At 43.6% G+C, this 22,472-nt stretch overlaps 1 protein-coding gene across 1 annotated transcript in view; it reads right to left on the bottom strand.

Annotated features, from left to right (window-relative positions):
• Positions 1–22,205, bottom strand: part of AMD1 (adenosylmethionine decarboxylase 1) — a 45,904-nt gene extending 23,699 nt beyond the window's left edge. Inside the window, exon 1 of the mRNA XM_065400694.1 lies at positions 22,075–22,205. Within this exon, the coding sequence (XP_065256766.1) occupies positions 22,075–22,205 (131 nt within the window). The remainder of the gene's footprint in view (positions 1–22,074) is intronic.
• Positions 22,206–22,472: the final 267 nt, after the last annotated feature.

The following is a 22,472-nucleotide window of genomic DNA, read 5'->3' as shown; positions in this document are numbered from 1 at the left end:
GAAAAGCCTGGTTTTCATTAAGATCACTATATAGTCACTAGTACAGGGGTGAGGCAATGATCTCAGTGTTAGGACATCAGAGGGGGTGACAATTGACCTGCCTGGGTGTACAGCTCAGCTAAGCATGCAACCCTCTAGTAATTTAATGCTTAAATGACTACTGCTCCAAGAAAAGTTTCTTAATATGGGTATACAAGAAAGAAAACCAGGAAGTACTGGATCAAACTTCTAGTTCTCATTTAAAGTTTTGGAAAACAGAAGAACGACTAGTAAATGAGCTGAGAGTCAACACCTGCTTACTTAAAATTGTTTAAGGCCATGTCTATACTACCACTTACGTCACCAACAGGGACATGAAAAAAACCTGTGTGACATAAGTTTCGCTGGCGTAAGCGCTCGTGTGCACACTTGTTGGGGGGAGAAGCCAACATAGCTACTGCTGCTTGTTGAGATGGTTTTATTATGTCAACGGGAGAGCTCTCCCCTGTCGGCACAGATTGGCTACAGCTGTGCCTCTAAGTTCACTAGTGTAGACATGGACTAAGGCTAGGTCTACACTACAGCGGGGGGGTCGACCTAAGATACGCCACTTCAGCTACGTGAATAGCGTAGCTGAAGTGGCGTATTTTAGGTCGACTTACCTGGCTGTGAGGACGGCGGCAAGTCGACCGCTGCCGCGCCGCCGTCGACTCCGCTGCCGCCTCTTGCTGCGGTGGATTTCCGGAGTCGACGGCAGAGCGATCAGGGATCGATTTTATCGCGTCTTCACTAGACGCGATAAGTCGATCCCCGATAGACTGATTGCTACCCGCCGATCCGGCGGGTAGTGAAGACGTGCCCTAAGTGTTGCTGAATACCACGCCTAGGGACATTGTAGAGAGGTTTCACATTTTTGAGGTTAAATCAATGCAGTGATGCCTGTGTGAATCTGCAGATATATTGAAAATAGCTCAGAGGCGTTAACTGCCCCCGTTTATCTCAATCAAGGCCCTTTGAACACCAGGATTCTGTGGCCAGGAAATCTGGCATTTTTGGTGGAAATGGCACACTTACCATGGGAGTCTATTTTTCTGCAGCCAAGTGCTCAGTGTTATTTTTCACTTTTCTTCCTCCTCTCCAGTTTTCTCCTCAACGAAACCAGATTACATTATATTTTTCCTGCACTGTTCCATGAAGCCAAGCAGCAGAGCAGACCCAACAGTTCCTTTCCCCCCCTCGTTTGTGGATCTGCTACTTGAAGCCTGACCTTCCTCTGCTGAGCCCAAATCAGAGCACATCAGAATGCTTGTCAGCTGCCATAATACTTCAGAGTTGCCCATAAAGGACTCTGGTATATGTATATGGCCATGGTTAAAAGGAAAGAACACCAAGCCACCTGGATCCAGCCACTCACCTTTGCAAAACAAAGCCCTCTGAGCATTATACCATGTCACTGCAAACAGCCAAAGCGGTCTCAAGACTCATAATTGGGGAAATCCTGATTGACACTTGAAATGCTGGGTGCATTGTTTTGTTGGGTTCTGTTGTCAAAATAGTTTTCTTCCCAATGATGCAGGCAGTTGGTGATTGAACATCTGCAGCCATTTAATAAAACAGCTGTTCAGAACTGCCAATGCTTTTCAATACAAAATGAATGAGACTCCAGTCCAATAAGAGTGGGAAGTGTCCATATACTATGCCTGCCGGTTTCACTGTCCGGACAGGACGTGCGAGGGGGGGGGGGGGGGGTAGGAAAAAACTCTGAAGGAGCCATGAACACAGGCAGTTAAGAGAATTTGAGGGTTGTAGCTGTGCTTGGAGGTAGCAAGACTTGGTGAGTGGTGCAGTTGTTTTGTCTGTAGGTTGTCTGACTGTTTGTTCTATCTGCAAGCTGCATAACTGGGCCGAGTGCCCCCATTTAAACAACTGAGACAGATCTGTTTTTGGTGCCTTGGTAAGGGCTGGGAGGACTGGTCTATGCTACAGAGTTAGGCCAATACAATGCATCTCTACGCTACCAGATCCCTCCCGCCAACATAACTTGCCTGCTACCTTGACTTACTCTAACTCCATAAGAAGTGTAGCAATTGACATAATTAAGTCAACATAATGGCAGTGTAGATACGGTCCTGCTTACATTGATTTAACTAGCCTCCAGGAGGTATCCCACAATGCTCTGCTGTGATCACTCTGGTCACCGTTCTCAACTCTGCTGCCCAGCAGCCAGGTACACAGGAAAGAGCCCCTCCTCTGTAAACTTCTGAATTTCCATTTGCGTGGTGAGCTTGCCTGCCCAGCTGATCATGCTGGTTCCATGCTCCAAACACACTCCTGTCTGGAGTACACAGGTGGTGGTGGATCTCCTGGGTCTGTGGGGAGCAAAGACTGTCCAGGCACAGCTCAGATCAAGCTACAGAAATGTGGGTATCTATGAGAAGATCTCTCATGGCATGGAGAAGGGCCACCAAAGGGATCTGCAGTAGCGCCGCATGAAAGCAAAGGAGCTGCAACAGGCATAGCAGAAGGCAAGAGGCGAACAGTCACTCTGGTTCAGCACCGCAGACATGCCACTTTTACAAGAAACTGCATGCTGTTCTCTGTAATGACTCCACCAAAACCTCCAAGAGCAGCGTGGATACCTCTGAGGAGTCAAGAGTCCCAGGCCACCACAGGCAACACTGAGGACGACAATGGGAGACAGACGAGCAGGGGATCCACTGTATAAGAACAGCCATCTTGGGTCTGACTAAAGGTCCATTATCCCAGTATCCTGTCTTCTGACAGTGGCCAATGCCAAGTGCCCCAGAGCAAATGAACAGAACAGGTAATCAAGTGATCCATCCCTGGTTGCCCATTCCCAGCTTCTGGCAAACAGAGGCTAGGGTAAGGACACCATCCCTGCCCATCCTGCCTAATAGCCATGGACGGACCTATCCTCCATGAACTTATCTAGTGCTTTTTTGAACCCTGTTATATAGACTTCACCTTCACAACATCCTCTGGCAAGGAGTTCCACCAAGTTGACTGTGTTGTGTGAAAAAGTACTTCCTTTTGTTTTAAACCTGCTGCCTATTAATTTAGTGACCCCTAGTTCTTGCATTATGAGAAGGCATAAATAACACTTCCTTATTTGCTTTCTCCACACCAGTCATGATTTTATAGACACCTCCCCCCCCCCCCCCAATCCCCTAGTAGTCTCTTTTCCAAGCTGAGAAATCCCAGTCAATCTGTCCTCATATGGAAGCCGTTCCATACCCCAGTCATTTTTGTTGCCCTTTACTGAACCTTTTCCAATTCCAATGCATCTTTTTTGAGATGGGGCGACCACATCTGCACGCAGAATTCCAGATGTGGGCATACCATGGATTTATATAGCAGCAATATGATATTTTCTGATATTTTGTCCCGGAGAGCCAGGAGCTGTTTGCAACCCTGGAGAAGTTCAGCCAAGTGCAGAGCAGCAGCATGGCTAAGCGTGATTCCAGGGAAGGAACCTCTGCTGAGTAAGCACTTACCATAAATATTGTGTGTGTGGGGGGGTCACATGTTCTTGTTTTTGTTTTTTTATTTAAAAAAACAGTTGCAGTAGAGTGGCTACCTACTTCCCAGTGCCTGGACAAGCTAGGCAGAGTGTGCCCTGCAAAACACTTTGTACAGAGGGATGTCCTGGGAATCCTCCATAAAGATCTCCAGGAAACTATCATGCAGGTACCCTAATCCATTGTAGAAGGTTTCTGGGGAAGGTCGCCTTATTTCTTCCACCATGGTACGACACTTTCGCACACCACTCCAGTATTAATTTGGCAGGCATCATCGCAGTACACAGCATAAGGACCCAGTCTGTACCTGGACACTTGCAGCAGCTGTTCCCTTGCAGCCTGTGTTACTTTCAGGAGCATATCAGCTAGGGTTATCTATGGGAGACAGTGGTAGTATTCACTTCAATTGCTCAACCCACAAACACTAGTGCCTGTGGGCCCCCTCTTGTTTTTCCATCCCTTCCCCCACGCTTGACACTACATGGCTGTAGTCTGGGTGGCAGGGGTTGGCATTGCCCACACAAACTGTAAGCCTAGGGCAGACAAGGTGCGAGGACACAGGTCAAGGGCTGCTCTTGGGCACCCCCCCCGCATGGGACAGATAGATGGTCCAGGCCTCCCACTGTGTCCCGGGCTACCCTGGGAGGCTAACAGTGGCAGGGGAAGAAAAGGAAAATGTTTCAGTGGCCACAGGCCATCACATGCACAGACACATACCCCTCACCGCCTCGTCTTGCAGTTTGGGAGGGGGAATGCCAGACCCTGACCTCCAGACAATGTTCATGTTAGAAAGGGAAGGTGGCATGGTCCCCTGGGCACCTACAGTTCTGCTGCGGGTGTTGTCCCCTCCTGGCCCCCCCGCCCACTGCAGATGGTCCAGCTCCCTTGCCCTACTCACCATGGCTAGGACAGCAAACAAGTTCAATGAATACCTTGTAGAAATGAAAATGTTCTGCTTTACACTTGCATAGATTCAGGGGAAGGATTTTTATATGGCAAGTTTGCACTGACAACGGTCCCTTTGTGCTGTGCTTGTTTTACAGCTGAAAGTGTAGCCTTTACACTTCCTCCACACCAGCGGAGAGGGTCTCCCAGATAAGACAAAGGCGAAAGAGAATGCATGACAACATTTAATGACAGGTTTCAGAGTAGCAGCCGTGTTAGTCTGTATCCGCAAAAATAACAGGAGTACTAGTGGCACCTTAGAGACTAACAAATTTATTAGAGCATAAGCTTTCGTGGGCTACAACCCACTTCTTCGGATGCATCCGAAGAAGTGGGTTGTAGCCCACGAAAGCTTATGTTCTAATAAATTTGTTAGTCTCTAAGGTGCCACTAGTACTCCTGTAACATTTAATGAGATAATGAATACCTCTGGGACAGTGGAAACTGAGCACAGGGCATGGAAGATTGCTCTTGCAGAAAACATGGACACAGACATTATGAGGAGGAGAAAAGCCCCTAAGAATGAGCATGGCACAGAGATGGTGATGATGGGGATTCTGAAGGAACAAAGACATGTTGAGGCATCTGAATGTCCTACAGGAGAAACAGCTTGAGGCTTGACTCCCTCTGCAGCCCCTGCAGAACTGCATTCCAACATCGCTGTACTCCCCCCTCCCTCCACACACATTCCATTAGGTGTGGGGGGCAAATGCAATATCCCTTCCGCTCAGCCTCAGGCAAGGATGCACAGAATCTCAGCCACACACTGATTTTTAAAGAGATGAATGTGTTTCCCCCCCGCATCGTATTCCCATCTTTCCAAGGTTTAATTCTTTGTCAAATTTTTTTTTGCACGCGCGCACACACACACACACACACACAGAGAGAAACTAAAAGTCCATGTCTTGAAAATGAAATATTTATTAATTCAAAGTGTGGGGAGGCAAAGAGGGGGATACTGAGGCAAGGGGGTGTGAGCACAACTTCAAAGACCCGGAGTGGTGAATGGAAGTCAGGAGTCCTGGCTCCCATCCCTTCCACACTCTAAGCAGCAGCCCACACTCCCCTCACTCATGGCAGCCACTGTTTCAGCCCCCAACACAGATGAGTTGCTGGGTCAATGCACATTCCCCAGGCATCAAGTACATCCCCCATTCACCAGCAGTACCTTTGGAAGGGCCAAGGCTGAATGGAATTTCTCCCCAGTGATGGTCTTCCAGCAGTAGGTTGGGAGGCAGCTCTACTGGTGCTAGTGAGCGGGGGCTGTACATTATTTTCAGAGCAAAGCAACAGGTATTTTTTCCAAGGTAACATCACTACATACACAGCAGTCACAGCAAGGTTCAGACAATTGGTAGGCACAACACAGAAAAGCACCACACATTACTGTGGGTCATTGTAACAGGTTGTGCTCACCACCGTGACGCCTCCTGCTGGTTTCTTCGGGAATTAGCTCTGTCCATCAGCAGGGCATCCTCCTCTTGTGGTGTCTCACTTTCCGTCACTGCTTCTCCACCATCTCTGGGGACCCGCGTTGTTCCAGACTACGGCGTCCTCTTCAGAGCATGGCCCTCCGGCTGTGCCCCAACTCCGTTATCTCCCCCTTCTGGGTGAACCAGCAGTCCTTCGCCTGGCTTCTTGCTGCAGTGGTGAACTGCAGCCCCTAGTCCAGCCCCTTGCTTGGGGCAAACTGCAGTCCTTTGGCTGGCCACTTCCCTTGGCAGCCAGTGGGGCAAAGGGGGAGCAGGGCCAGGCCCACCCGCTACTCTGGGCCCCAAGCCAGGGACCCTATTGCAGGCGCTCACTGCCTCTCCTTCCCCTCTGCTGCTACCTGCTTTCCCTGGGCCGCTTCCCCATAGCCCCAGCACCTACTTGGCCCCTATATCAAGGCCACAGTCTGGGAGCTCTGCTTGTTCCCCCAACCCTGCCCAGCACTGCCCTGTCCCAGGTACTTCTCTCTACAGGCAGCCAGTCCTTCTCCCTCAAGCTCCAGGGACAAACTCAGCTCCTCTCTTCCCTGCAGCCCTTCTTATAGGACCCAACCTGGCCCTGATTGGCTGCTTCTAAGCCTTGGTTGGTTGGTTGGGTTTTGCGCAGCTGCTCCAAGAGCTGCTATTAATCCTTTGCCAGACAATGAGGGGCACTGCCCCATCACAGTCATTAATAAAATGGGTTTTCAAAGTCTCTCTGAGATACACTGCTTCACGTCAGCAACTCTTCAAATGGCCAAAGGCACATTCAACCATTCTGCACTTGCTGAGCCTATTGTTTAACCCAGGGGTAGGCAACCTATGGCACGTGTGCCAAAGGCGGCACACGAGCTGATTTTCAGTGGCACTCACACTGCCTGGGTCCTGGCCACTGGTCCAGGGGGCTCATAGAAAGAGGCCTTCTAAAAACGTTAAAATGTATTACTGGCACGTGAAACCTTGAATTAGAGTGAATAAATGAAGACTCAGCACACCATTTCTGAAAGGTTGCCGACCCCTGGTTTAACCGCTCATTGCTGCGGTCCAGATGTCTGGTGTACGGCTTCATGAGCGATGGGAGTAAGGGGTAGGCTGGACCTCCCAGGATCACTATTGGCATTTCAACATCAATGGTGATTTTGTAGTCTGGAAAACAAGTCCTTGCTTACAGCTTTCTGAGCAGACCTGTGTTCTTAAAGATGCATGCATCAGACACCTTCCCGGACCATCCCACGTTGTCAGTAAAACCTCCCCATGTGATCCACCAGCACTTGCACCACCATAGAAAAGTATCCCTTGCTGTTTATGTACTCTGACAATGGTGGTCTGGTGCCAATATGGATATGCATGCTATCGCTCCACTGCAGTTGGAGAACCCCATTGCAGCAAAACCATCCAGTATCTCCTGCACATTGCCCAGAGTGACCCTTCTTAGGAGAAGACTATTAATGGCCCTGCATACTTGGATCACAGCAACCCACACAGTGGATTACAAATTGATTCCCCACTGACCAGTAGCAATCTGGCATTGAAAGCTTCCACACAGCAATCGCCACTCGCTTTTCCCACTATTAGAGCACGTCTCATTTTAGTGTTGCTGCACTGCAGGGGAGGGCTCAGCACACAGTTCCTCGAAAGTGGCCTTATGTGTATAAAAGTTCTGCAGCCACTGCTCATCATCCCATACTTGCATAACGATGCAATCCCACCAATCAGCTTGCTTCTCAGGACCAGAATTGGCACACCACTGTGTTCAGCTGCTGCGCGACTGCCAGCAACCAGGAATTGTTTTGTTCCATGGCTTCCAGCAAGGCTACTTGAAGGACATTGCAATGTTCCGTGCAGCAGCTTCTCTCTGAAAATACCACTGGATAAGGTACAGTTTTTGTAATGCTCACAATAGTGCACAGCTGTCTGGATCCATATTTCGCTAGAGATGGTATATGCACAGTTATGCCAGCCTTTTGGAAAATATTATGGGTTGCAGATAAAATCAGGGGAGGAAGAAAAGTATATCATGGGATGCTGAAGCCATGTTCCTAGTCACCCCTGTTTGCAAGCCCTTCCCAAACCCCCGTGGCTATGCATGCAAGCACTGCTAGTGAGGATGCACTCCACCGACACAAGGACCGTGGCGTGGACATGCACAAACAACTTAATTACTCCGGTGCCTGTATGTCGACTTAAAGTTTGTAGACATGCCCTGAGACTGAAATGTGGAGCGTTAATCAGTCCCACTGTCTGAAGTCTGAGTTAACTGCTGCCTGGTGGTGAGGGGCAGAGCTGAAATGAGCTAAGCAGAGTGACTTGGTATAAAAAGTCAGTTCCCAGGCAAATTCCAGAGCCACGAATAGAGGCAGAAAACAGTTATAGCAGGAGCTTAGAGAAAGTGATATTTTTCTTCCTTCCAGGTCCCACTCAGATTTCAAGATGACCAGCAACAGAACAGTTGTGGTGACTTGCCACAGATGTGCCATGTTTTCTTTTCTGTCTGAAGTCAGAAGTCACTTCCTGTGCATGAAATGCAAGTTGGTGGCTGTAGTGGAGAAAGATTCTTAGATTAAGGGGCAAGCAGAGACGCTGAGGAGTTCCTAGACAGCCAGGTACAGGAACCATCAGGTTCAAGAACAAAAGGAGCTGGCCACCAAAGAATCAGAAAAAGAGGAAGTCAGGGGAGACCTGACAGTGTGTAAGCATGAGAAGAGGTCACAGCGGTGCTCTTCACAGCTGGGGACAGATGAAGATGGGCAGGCTGTGGCTACCAGAGAAGAGAGGACCAGGAGGAATTCCACACAGCTAGCAGTTTCCAATCGATACCAGGTCCTCAACATGAAAACTGTGGAAGATCTCAAGATCCAGCTGGTCCAAGGGAATGTACGGGACACCATCTAACCCTGAAGATGGTAGCTCAACTCAACCTGTAAGAAAAAAAAAAATCAAGTTTGCCTACGAAGAGTTCTCCAACTGTCTAAAGATGACAGACTATTCTTGTTGGGGATTCAATACTTGGAAGAACTGAAAAAACCATTCTGCAAGGCACAGGACAACAGAATGGTATGCTGCCTTTCCAGAGCCAAAACATGAGACATCACTCTAACAATGAATAGGATTCTCAAGTTAATGGGCAAGGATCTATTCATGATGGTTCATATCACTAATGACACTGCATTGTGGGATATCACAGATCAGACAAGACTTCAGGGTACTTGGAAGGGTGTTGAAGGAGAAGAATTTCCAAGTGATCACAGTTTCTTCCTGTGCTGTGAGCAAAGGAAGACAAGGCAGAAGACTTTGGAAGTGAAGTACTAGCTAGGTAAGTGGTGTAGATGTTTGATATTGTGGAACACCAATCACCTTCTATGGTAAAAGGAGATTGCATAGTTTAGATGACCTCCATCTCAGTAGAAAGGGAACCAATCTCCTAAGAGCCAGGCTGGCCAAAGTAGTCAGGAGGGCACTAAACTAACAACAAAGGGAGAGTAAAAAGAGGGAAGATACAAGCACTCATTTAGCACAAAAATCTATCAAGGAACCAAAGGACATGAAGAAATTCTTCATTTGCCTATATACTGATAGCAAGAGCATGGGTAACAAGAGGAATTGGAACTGCTCATTTAGGAACATAAATTCCACCTAGTTGGTATTACGAAACCTGAAAGGGAATGATCTCCATGACTGGATTATTGAAATCAATGGTTGTAACCTATTTAGAAAGGATCAAGTGAGCAAAAACAGGAATGGGAGTAGCACTCAGTCAAAAAATGTTTTGGGAGTCACTGATAACTTGGAAGAAAATGTTTTTGAAAGCTTGTGGATCAACATCCTAACAGATAAAGTACAAGATGTGTATTACGGTAGTTGGCATCTGCTACAGACCACCAAATCATACCAGGGAACAGGATGATTGGCTCCTTACACAACTACCTATCATGTGTAGGAAAAAAAGCTGTGAGATCATGGAGGACTTCAAAACATATGCTAGACATACCATGCACCAATACTACAACACCCACAGAATTTTTAAGTATTATAGATGACAATTTCCTAACTCAAAAAATGTTGCCTCCAACACAGGGGAATTCTACACTAGACCTCATCTGAGGGATAAAGAGGAACTAATCACACAACTAAGAGCTAACTGTAGTTTAGGTACACGTGATCATAACTTAATCACATTTATAAAGTGCAAACCGAATGAAGTCCAAACCAGTAATATATAAGGTTCTTGAAAACGTCAGTTTCACAAAACTGAAAACTGAGCCAAATTAGCTGGAACAATTTAATAGGAAAAATGTGAATGATAATTGCGAATTGTTTAAGGACTTTACTAGAGGTCCAAAAAGCCACACTCAAGGAAGACTATATCGGTTAAAAACAACCTAGTTTAGAAGGGAAGGGAAGTGACCTATAAAAATAAAAATATAAAATAAATGGAAGAAAGGGGAAGACAGCATAAATATAAATCAGAAAATAGGAATTGTTAGCAAATTGATCAGATAACCAAAGGGACAAGGAAAAGTCTATGGCCACCAGAGTTAAGGATAATAAAGAGTTTAAAAGTAAAACAAAGAATCCTAACAGCACTGGTCCATTACTAGATGGAAATGGCACAATTATCAATACTGAAAAGTCAGAAGTGTTCAGTAAATATTTGTTCTGTATTTGGGAAAAACAGATGATACAGTCATATGCTAACACTTTCATTCTACTAGCATCTCTGGAGGATGTTAAACAGCAGCTACTAAAGTTAAAAATGTTTTAATCAGTAAGTCCAGATAACTTGCATCCAACAGTTTTAAAAAAGCTGGCTGAGGAACTTGCTGGACCATAATGTTTATTTTCAACAGCTCTTGGAACACTGGGGAAGTTCCAAAAGATTGCAAAAAAGGTAACGTTGTGCCATTATTTAAGAAGGGAATGACCCAGGTAATTATAGGCCTGTCAGTTTAACACTGATCCCAGGTAAGATAACGGAATGACTGATAGTAGACTTGATTAATAATGAATTAAAGGAGGGTAATATAAGTAATGCCAATCAACTTGGGTTTATGGAAGATGGATTCTTTCTAACTTGACTCTTTTTATGAGAATACAAGTTTGGTTAATAAAGGCCATAGTGTTGATATAATAAACTGAAATTTTTGTAAGCATTTTACTTGGTACTACATGACATTTTGATTAACTAGAATGATAAAATTAACAGGGCACACATTAAAAGCTGACAAATTGATAGGTCTCAAAATGTAGTTAGAAATGGGGAATCAGCATTTCGAGGGCGTTTCTAGAGGGGTCCCACTGGGATCGGTTCTTGGTCCTATGCTATTTAACATTTTTATCAGTGACCTGGAAGAAAACCAAAATCCTTGAAAGTTTGCAGATAACAAATATTAGGGGAGTGGTAAAATAAGGAAAGAGGACAGGTCACTGATACAGAGCAAGCCGGATTGCTTGGCCTCAAGCAAACTATGTTTTAATATGGCTAAATATATACACATCTAGGAACAAAGAATGTAGGCCATATTTAAAAGATGGGGGACTCTATCCTGGGAAGCAGTGACTGTAAAACATTTAGGGGTCATGGAGAAGGATGAGCTGAACATGAGCTCCCAATGAGAGACTGTTGCCAAAAGGGCTAATGCAATCCTTGGATCCATGAACAGGGGAATCTCAAAGAGCAGAGAGATTATTTTACCTCTATATTTGGTACTGGTGTGACCACTGCTGGAATACTGTATCCAGTTCTGGTGTCCGTAACTCAAGAAGGATGTTGATAAATTGGAGACAGTTCAGAGAAGAGGCATGAAGATGATTAAAGGATCAGAAAACATGGCATAGATTGAGCTCCCTGCAGCTATCACTATATCTTAAAGAGAAGATTAAAGGGTGACTTGGTTACAGTCTATAAGTACCTATACGGACAAAAAAAATTTGATAATGGGATCTTCACCCTAGCAAAGACAGATAACAAAACTCAATGACTGGCAGTTGAAGTTAGACACATTCAGACTGGAAATAAAGCACCTATTTTTAACAGTGAGAATAATTAACCATTGAACAATTTACCAAGGGTCATGGTAGATTCTCCATCTCTGAATGTTTTCCTAAGAGATATGCTCTAGAAATTATTTTGGGGAAGGTTCTATGGCCTGGATTGTACAGGCGATCAGACTAGATGATCACAGTGGTCCCCTTCTAGCCTTGAAATCAATGAAACAGTCTCATATTTGGGCTGGATTGGTATTTGCTCGGATTGTGCCTGAGCAACACAGCAGCCTTGTGACTAGAATCAAGTCTATTGTACCACAAAAGCCATTTGGACTTGTCATTCAATTCACCAGAAAGCTTTGGAAGCCAAGCAATGCCAGCAGAACTGACAAAAGTACTTGATAAGGCTTTGAAGTTTACAACTTTTACTTGGTAAATGCATGCCTCATCTATTTTATGAAAGGAAATGGGCACTCAGCAGCAGCTCTTCTTCCACACTGGTACTTGCTGACTTTCACAAGGAAAGTTCTGAATGGTGTTTTTAAATTCAAAGAAACAAGGATTTTTCCTTGCTGAATGTAGCTCAGCCCTTGCAGAATGCTCATCAGTGAAGTACTACTTTATTCTGAAAGTTTATCTGCAGAGGCAGAATATGGCATGGGTTCTCAACCTGTGATTACAAACAGGTGTCTGAGTTGTGACCACCAAACCATTTCTATATTGCTAACTGGGAAGGAGGAGGAGTCCAGGTATGGCAAAGGTTCAGAATGACCACACTAAGGGCTTGTCTATGCCAGAGACTTTTGCACTCATGTAACTATAGCTACACCAATATAACCCCCCCACTACTATACTGCATCAATATAAAAGTGATTTACACCAATACAGATCAATTTGGAGGCAAGACACTGCTATAGGTTGCTTTTTATTTACATCATTGTAACACATTTATCGTAGGGAACTACAATGTGCAGAAGTCTCTGGTGTAGACCGACCCTATGACGAATCATCTCCAGAAGACAAGTTTAAGACAAGGTTTCTCACAGAGTTTCATTCAACTTTGTTTGATTAACTCAACTAGGCAACTGATTTTTGCTGATCCTAGGGTAGCAACTTAAAATGGATTTCACTCCATTTCATACTCCGCCACAAGATTGTTTGTTACAGGATACTCAAATACCAGATCACTTGTATAAAGATATCCTGCCCCTTCCAAAAGTATCTTCTGCCCATCCAGAAGTATTTCTTAACTAGTTCACTAGCAGGTTAAGCATGGTTCACTGGGAGAATTCATATAGCAATGACCAGGGAAGTCAGGCTGTACTGCTTTGCATTAATTGCCTGTCAGATGATTATGCTCAGCAATCAGAAAGCAGGAACACAGAGGTTGGCTAAATGAACAGTGCCAGCAGTCTGATAATGGGGACATTCATAGCCAGACATTTAAAATCCAAGGTGAAATGCTGTAATGCAGACCAGCTATCTATTCAATAGGTAGTTATTAAACTATTTTCCAGAATAATGCTCCATTTACAATTATATTTTTCAATGTGGAAAAGCTAAAGGGACATCAGCTTAGAAATACCTGTCTATTGTTTTCCTACTTGATTAAAGGTAATGCACAAAGTAACGCACAGGCGAGAGATTTTTAATGCGGAAAAAAGGGAAACTCCAATTGTCAGGAGGTTTAGGAAGCCCAGAACATGAAGCTACTTTTAACTTATTTTAAACTGACTAGATTTCAAATTGCATGCCCCTTTGAATTGTTTGTTCTATATTTTACCCAATGTTTAAAAGTCAGCTTAATCTTTTAAGTACTTTTTTCCCCGAACTTGAAGTCGTCTTAGTTGATGCACCAACATTGCTGTGTGAAAAAGTGGCTGTTATTTTTCTTTGAGTCAAACAAATGTCTGAGTAACATCTGAAACAGAATGATGGATTTAAAAATAGTAAGAATCCAGACTTTCTTCAGATGTTTTGAAAGAAGAAAAGTTTGCATGGAAGCACATTTTGATCTTAAGTTGCTAAACTATTTGAATAAATGCTATTTCAAGACTGTGCGCTCCTTTGTGGCCTATAAATGCATATTGCTACTATAAAAGCTAGTTGTATAGGAACATTATTACAGACCAGTCAATTAAATACAAACAGTACTTAAGATTCTACCTGTACTAAGTAGTATGAAGTGTCTTATTGCTGCAACTATGGATTACTAATAACCTTAAGATTTACCAGTGGTGTCAGATTTTTATTCTAAACACGCAACTATTAACTGTGAGGGCCCATTCTGGAATTCCCACTCATGCGAGTGGTCTATTCATGCACAAGTAGTTCCACTGAAGTCGAGGAGACAACTTTCATGAGTTATCACAGTCAGACCTTCATTGCCCAGGAGAAAAAGGATTCCTGTAGTAGTTCCCCTATTTCATATACAACTTGATGACAGGGTGGACTGATTTAAATCAAAATTATTTAAATTACCAATTTTAATCATCATTTCAAACAGCAAGCAAAAAACCTTGATTTAAATAAGTTTTAGTTGCGTTTTACATTTGTACTTCAGTTATTTTTCTAAAGAAAGGTTGATTCTCACCGTTTGGTAACCTTTAAAACATGTTTATCTGCAACTAAATACAGCCTTTACACTAAACTTGAGACATCTTGCTAACCAGGAGGATGCACTATATCTACATATGTATTTAGACAATTATATAATTTACATTTATTCAGATTCTTAATTTTTACCTTTTATTTTGTTAGAAAATGGTGCATGACTTACTAGATATTTTTTATTTGTGATTTGTAAAAAACTATTCGGATGGAAATTCAAATTTGATTAAAAATACACAAAAACAGCATTTACTTTAAAGAAAACTACCTTAAATGTGCTGGATACATTTAAAAGTTTATCAAAATATGTTTTGCCTTTAAAACTGATGTATTAAATTATTATCTGAACTTATTGTTTCTGGTCACCATGTCCTCCAAGATTTTACAATTAGTACATCTCATCCCCTCAAACTAGATTGGAAAATAAAAACAAACCTTCCAGCTTTATCACTCAAATGATTTCTTAACTCTGAATGAACTAGTAATTGAACCAAACTGAATAAACTGAAAAGAAAATATTCCCTGAACACCTGCAGAAGAGGCAGCTACTCTGCTGTCAAAAGCTGGTTCAGCATTTAAACTCTGGTTCCAGATGCTTAGCCAACAACTTCCATCAGCAGTTCAGTGGTATAACTTTAAAACGTCAGCTACAAACACTACTGCTTAATCGTTTAAATTAAACACAAAAATAGATCATAGTAAGTTTAGGCCTTAAACAACTGCCAATTTCAAATTAAATTTGAAATGAGTTTATATTTAATTTAAATAAATTCTTTATTTTTTTTTAAATCCACCATGTTTGGTGTAAACAGCGCTGTTTTTAGCCATTACAGATTTCAGGTTCAAACTGTTTCATATACTGATTCAGAACTTAATTTCTATTACTGAAGCTATGTAAATCAATATCAGTTATGTTTGCCTGGTAGTTCAAAGGGGACCTTAGTCCATACTTTATGTTCCTTACACATTACCAGAATTTAAGTTCAGGCTACATCTGTAGAGAGTACAACAATTTAAATCTAGAAGCAAAGATTCACTCAATTTCTCAAGCTGAAAGAAGTCCATCCAAAACATTAAATGGCAGCTAAGTAATTGCTTGCTTTAAGTAAGTTCATATCAGTGTGTGCAATGCAATTCTATACCAATTAAACTTTTATCTAAACAGAACTGTCACTACTAAGACTACATAGTTATGATTTCTTTTGGTATGGTCCGCTTTTTAATTTTATTTTTATGGTAATTATTCAGCTCTTAAACTGAGTATAATGCATTACAAAAGTTCTTGGTGGTCATAGAGCTGACCAGTCATATGATGCTAGCTATTCCTTATTTCAGTTGCTAAACTGCTCTAAAATATAGCTGACAACACAAGCTTTCCTAATACTGCTTTTCCATATATGCAGTTATTGTAGTTGCCACAGGTATATGGTGCTATTTTGAATGTGAAGAGAGGTGGACCATCCGAAGGTAAGTATGGTCCACATTGACATTTCCATCTAGTCATACTACCAGCATTAGTGACATGAGAAAAAAGTAAACTTTTCCCAAGCTCTCTACAAAAAAATTGACTTAATCTTTACCAAAGCTCTATGAGAATTCTAAAGATGCACAAAGTTACGTAGGAAGCAAACTGTGTTCACTGTACTTTATACACACGTGAAGATTTTATACACCTCCCAGGAATCTTTCTGACTGTTCCAATTTTCGTTTCAAACCAAGTGGTGAAGACCACCACGGAATTGTAAAGCAAACTTAAAAGTGTAGTATCACCAATGGAAAAGAGCTTTCTGCAGAGAATAGTGTTGAATGCCCCAGAGTTCTTATCTTATGATTCCTGCCTATTTTTGTCTTGCAGTGTCCATCAGAACATGAAGGGGCCAGCTTACACTTAGTTGTAAGCATATTATAAAGAAAGGTTTTTTAGTTATTTGCATCCAATTAACAACTAAAAATGTTGATATTTAACTACCATTTTAATAGAAGAGCAATGCTAACTTGTGTAATATGGATGTTTGCAGAGAGAGTTTGATGTAAGAATTTCAGAAGTTTGTATTCGCAAATTGCCTTCACCAATTTAGTTCACATGTGAAGATTTACTTTAAGAAACAGCAATAATTGTAACAGTATTACAATTAAATGCTCAGTGATCTAAATATTAAGTATAATTAGGTATATAGATTTCTTCCATGAGGAAATTTTTATTTCACTTCTTTACATGATCTTGTTTGTCAGAGGAATTGGTATATATTTGGGATGTGCCAACACAAACTTAAGTATAAGGAATTTTCAATTAGAGAAAACAGTATGCAGTACTGTTCAACATAAGATTTTAACTTATTTTCTTCAGGATTTCATGGTAATTAAGACCCATGAATCAAAGCACAGACGTTCTTAAATCTTTGATTACATTTTAAAAAGTGAGAAGCTTGAGTGGCTGTTCAAAAGAGTTAGTAGCTATGATTTCATAAGTAAAAGTGAGCTTTAACAGCCTCTGAATAATAATTCCTTGAAAAGCAATGAACCATATTTAGAAATGACTTCCCAAAGTTATATGCATGAATATATCATTCTGCAATTAATGAAATAAACCTCTTAAAAATTATTCTGGATCACAGGGTTTCTCTGGATTTCAGGGTGGGTAGGAATGGTGTCCCTAGCCTCTGTTTGCCAGAAGCTGGGAATAAGCGACAGGGGAGGGATCACTTGATGATTACTTATTCTGTTCATTCCCCCTGGGGCACCCGGTACTAGCCACTATCAGAAGACAGGATACTGGGCTAGATGCACCTTATGTTCTTATATTTACTACTCTAGAGTTATGGAGAAAAATGAAGAATATAGTATGTACTTAAAATAGATTGCAGAGTAGGGTGGATAAAAATCAATGATTTTTTTAAAAAATAAAAACTTTTTATTTAAATCAAATTTAAATGCTTTTTGAGAAAAAATTCATCTACAGATAGTTTTAATTAAGATACATTATAGCTCAAAGATATCTCAAATTCAGATAATGGAATAGGGATTATAAATTCTGATTCTATAGTATGAGAAAATATATTCATGTAATGTTTAAGAAAAATTTTGTAAATGAGTTCCAATAGTTAATGGATTAGGAACCCAATCTTATGGAGTTCCAGGGGCTTCTATATAGATTTAGGTTAATCTCTCTATCTACCCAATGGGACTCAGAGCTCATTCTAGAAGATACCATCAGAGATGCCTAGTTTTGCAGTTCTCAAATTGTGGATTTGTCTCCAGAGATAACATGCTTGTTAACAGCAAAAATGCTTTTAAATAAATAAATAGGTGAGAAATAACAGACCTCAACCCTATTGTCCCTCTGCAAAGGTGTACACAGAGTCAATCCCTTACCACTCTCTAAAAGTGCAAGATTGTTGGGGGTGGAATAGATCTGCACAAGGAGAAGTAGTCTGGAGATAAATTTGAGAAAGGGGGGACAGGCAGTAGAAACAGAAGTGAAACTGTTTGAGCAGCATATTTCTGAAACCTTGAGGTCTTTCTGAGTGTAGCCTTCATTGATTTGAGATCTACCATACCATTCTCACTAAAAGGGAAAGCAGGCCGTAAAAGAGACCCAGTTTGGGAATAAGAACCATTCAAGAAATATGTTTGCTGATGATGTTTTAAAGAAAGTCACACCAGTGAACTGGTGGAAGTCACTTAAGCACTTGGATTTAGAGACCGTTGAAGTGATACTCTCACTTTTAACAGCAGTAGCTTCTTCTGCTGGTGTAAAAAGAATATTTTCTTCCTTTGGACTAATTCATGCCAAATTGAGAAATCATTTGGGACCTGAAAAAGCAGGAAAGCTTGTTTTTCTTTTTCAGGTTATGAACAAACAGGAAAATGAAGGTGAAGACAACTGAGTTAGCTACAGAAGCCAATATTTTAAGTTTCTCATGTTGACCTGGCTGACAGTCGATTTAATTTTTTTTTAAATATTTAATTTAACTATTTTAGTTAAAAACAATTTTAACAAAAGCAAACCTGATTTTAAAAAACTTGAATGTTTAAATTCAAAAATTCATATGCTTGTTTTGTTAAAATATGTGTTTGCTGCTGAAGAAAAAAATCCAGAATACATAATGTTTTAGTTAAATAAAACAATTTAAATGTCTGTCCAGTAATGTTCTCCTCCTAATACAGCATGGCAAGAAAATCCTCCAAATATTAATGATTAAACCCGTTGAATTGGAGAAGTTCACCTCCCAGTGACTTCATAAATATCTGCTTCAATTACCTTTGGTAAATGAAATAACCAAACAATCATTCATTTTCAGATATAGCTGTAAAACTAATCGGAAAAGTTTTCAAAGTAAATCACTTTAAAAACGTATAGTGTGTACCTTCTAAAAATGAAACCTACATCTGAGTTGTGAAGAATATGCATTAAGGTTATAACAACCAACAAGAATGCACTCTTATGTAGAAATCCATGATTAATTGAGTCTTCCTGACTAGTGATTTAAATCAAATTCACCCTGTTGCAGAGTGACTATTGAACAGACAAGGAAAGAAGTCAGCATATGCTTCCTCTCCATTTGATTCAATTGAAGAAAATAATCCATACGAATAAGTGTGCCTAGTTTCTTGAAGTGCAAGTTTTAGGCCTTTGTTTCCATACTTCTAGAGCTATAGATTTGGCAAATAAACCCTTCTCTACATACAACTTGCACTGGTTTAATTAGTTTTACTGTTCTATTTTAAAGGTGAGATTTTCCAAGGCACAAAGAGCGCTTAGGTGCCCAGCTCCCATTGAAAGTCCGTCCCCTTGCATGCCTCAAATGGAGCATGAGGGACAGGACACAGAAACCTTGCTATGGAGTAAATGGAACTGCAATTCAGGAAACCTTGTATCTTGCCAGAGGAAACCTAAAACTAACTCATTTGTGCATGTATGTTTACCTGCTTTAACCTTCTAAATTATTTCTTTTTCTTAGTTAACTCTTCAGATAGTTGATTATAGGATTGTCTATCAAGTGTTGTCTTTGGTATGAGGTCTAAGGTGCAATTGACCAAGGGTGACTGATCCTTTGGGACTAGGAGTAACCTGAATATTGTGATTTTTGATGTAAGGGACCATCACAAAGGTAAGTTTACCTGGCTGGCAAAATAGACCAGAGTAGTTAAGGGGTCTGTGACTCCATGGTTTGGCTTTAGTACTTGAGTTTGCACCTGTTACTTGGTGAAACCCAAGTATAGAACTCTCAACCAATTTGGTGTTTTTGCCCTGCTTCTTGACAGTCTGCCCTGTGGTTGATATGCATCCGAAGAAGTGGGTTGTAGCCCACGAAAGCTTATGCTCTAATAAATTTGTTAGTCTCTAAGGTGCCACAAGTACTCCTGTTATTTTTGAGGATACAGACTAACACGGCTGCTACTCTGAAACCTGCCCTGTGGTTGGCACTCTGACCCATGAGCTACTCCAAAGATCTTGATAGTATGTTTTCCAAATCAGAAGCTTTTCTGCACCCAGGATGGTAGCCTGGATACAATCAATCCAATTCTTCCAATACCATTTCTGCTGCCCTCTGAACATGGGATGCCTTTCCTTAGCTGATCTGCAATGCCTCCTGTGATTCAAATTATTAAGACCTACTTCTGCTGCCATAATCTGCAAGAAATTTGCCAACCAATAATTGCTAGATGGAAAGGAAGTTAGGGAGATAGCCATAGAACTAAGGTGTGCCAGTCATCATCCTGACCACTCTGCTTTGTATGCTGTATCCCTCTTTTCCCTTTCAGAGAGTAAACACCTCAGAACAGGGATGGTTTACAGTACTCAATATATTTTGTGCCACTACTTAAATAAATAAATAAATATATAAACAAACACACACACACACAACTTGGGTATATTCAGAGACCTGGTGCACATGTAGCATTACTTCTCTTACACATCTCCATTTGCCTGAACAACTAAATATGTAAACTACATAGAAGCTTTTCCCCATGCTCATTCTACAGTACTAAAAGCATGTAAACAGAATTTTGAGATTAAAAATATATATCTACAACTAAGATTCACAACTTTAATTTCCTTCTGACCTCCAGCATCTGAAGGCAACACTTCAGTGGCAGATCCTTCTGCTAACCACCTTTACAGTCCAAGCACTCAAAGGGAGTACAGATGTGTGACTCTTGGCAGACACCCCTTCCCAGGCAACACAACACTGTACCGGTGAGACAACCTAGAGTAGCAGAAACCTCATGTGTGTCACGCCCAACACTTTTTAATCAAGACCTGTGCCCCAGCAGGTTTGTCTTAGATACTGCACTAACAAAACAGAGCAGCCACAGCTCAGAGACGCTGTCCCTACCACGTAAGGCAGAATAGTTAGAAGCACGTGCACAGGAGAGACCCAGCCCTCTCCTCCCCCCTGCATGAATGGGGGTGGAAGAAGCGCCAGCACATTCCTGAAATGCCCATTGGGCGACAGCCCCAGACCCAAAGCTCATTGGCTTGAATTTGTCAATGGGATAGGGAAAGGCATCCCGATTAGGGGGGGAAGGGAGAGGAGGAGAAGGCTGAGCCAGGAAACTCACGTGTAATCGTGGTTCCAGCCACACTTCAGCATTGGGAGGGGGCTACTCCCTACCGCCTGCCAGGCTGCCCCACTGCGCCACAACCACAGACAGGGGATCCCCACGGATTAATAGTTCCTGCGGGGGAGGGAGGTTGTTATCTGAACCCGCTCTACGCATTACAGAGTTGGAGCTGTTGCGATACCCACCATGAGGGAACCCCCAGCCCTGCCTCCGCAGCAGAGAAAGACGACACGATCGCTCCCTCCCTACTGCAGGCTCCGTGGGCGGGGGAAGGTAGTGGATACCCACTCTAATGAGGGTCTGGACACAGGTGACAGCCCACCCCTTTCTCCTCAGTCCGGTCGCTTGGCAGCAGGGGATCCCGCCATAAAGGCGGCTCCCTCCTGGGTTTCGCTATCAGGGGAAGGGCCAGGCGCTAGCCGAATCCAGACTCAAGCCGCAGGGTGCGCACCGGGCAGCAGCCTCTGCAGCTGCGGCCCCTCCGCGTGCGCCGGGCCGCGGGCAGGACTGCGACACTTGCCCCCACTACACCCCTGCCCCGCGGACACCGCGGCTCCCCTGGCCCGTCACCACATGTTGCCAGTAGGGCCCTACGGGCTCCACGCGGTGGAGGCGGGTGTCATGGCTCCTGCGCAGAGCCCGGTCACTGACTAACACCTTCGCCGGCATCGCGCCGCGGGCGGGCTGTGAGCGAGGCGCTGCCCGGGGCCCCTGGAGGGCAGGGGAAGGTCACACTCCGCGTGAGGCCGGACCTGGCAAGGCCAGGCCGGCGGTGACTCGGAGCCAGGCCGGCACCCCGGGCACGCACAGGCCGCGCCTCAGGACGGGGGACGGTTACAGCTCCCCGCCCTCCCCAGAGCCTCACCCGGAACAGCGCCAGGCGCGCCCCTCCCCCCAGCCCAACCGCACCCCGAAGCGGCTCGCGGCGCCCACCGGCGGCAGCCCGGCTCCCCTCCGCCCGCCCCCAGCGCGCCAACCTGGGGATGGTGCGGAGATCGCCGGACCCCTTGCTCTGGTGCGGCTCCTGCGGCGAGGGCTGCTCCCGGGCGAACCACACCTCCAGCAGCTTCTCGGTCCCTTCGAAGAAGTGTGCACCGTTCTCCTCCATGGCGCGACAACTCGGCAACCAACAACCACAGAAATTAACCCCAGCCCGGCGGCCGCCCCGGCGGCTGCTGCTGCTGCACGGGCCGCGCCGCCGCCGGGTCCCCGGCCGCGAGTCACCTTCCAGGAGATAACGTTATGTGACCCTTCAACAAAACCAACAGCAGCGAAACCGCCTGGGTGCGCGGCGGCTGCGGCGTGAGCGCGGGGGTTACAGTCCGGGCGGGCGGGCGCGGGGCAGGCGAGGCGGTTCGGTTCCTTGTATTCCGTG

Source organism: Emys orbicularis, chromosome 3 (assembly GCF_028017835.1).
Source record: "Emys orbicularis isolate rEmyOrb1 chromosome 3, rEmyOrb1.hap1, whole genome shotgun sequence".
Lineage (NCBI taxonomy): Eukaryota > Metazoa > Chordata > Testudines > Emydidae > Emys > Emys orbicularis.
The sequence above is the reverse complement of the archived record's forward strand: the minus strand, read 5'-3'. Positions and strand labels throughout refer to the sequence as shown.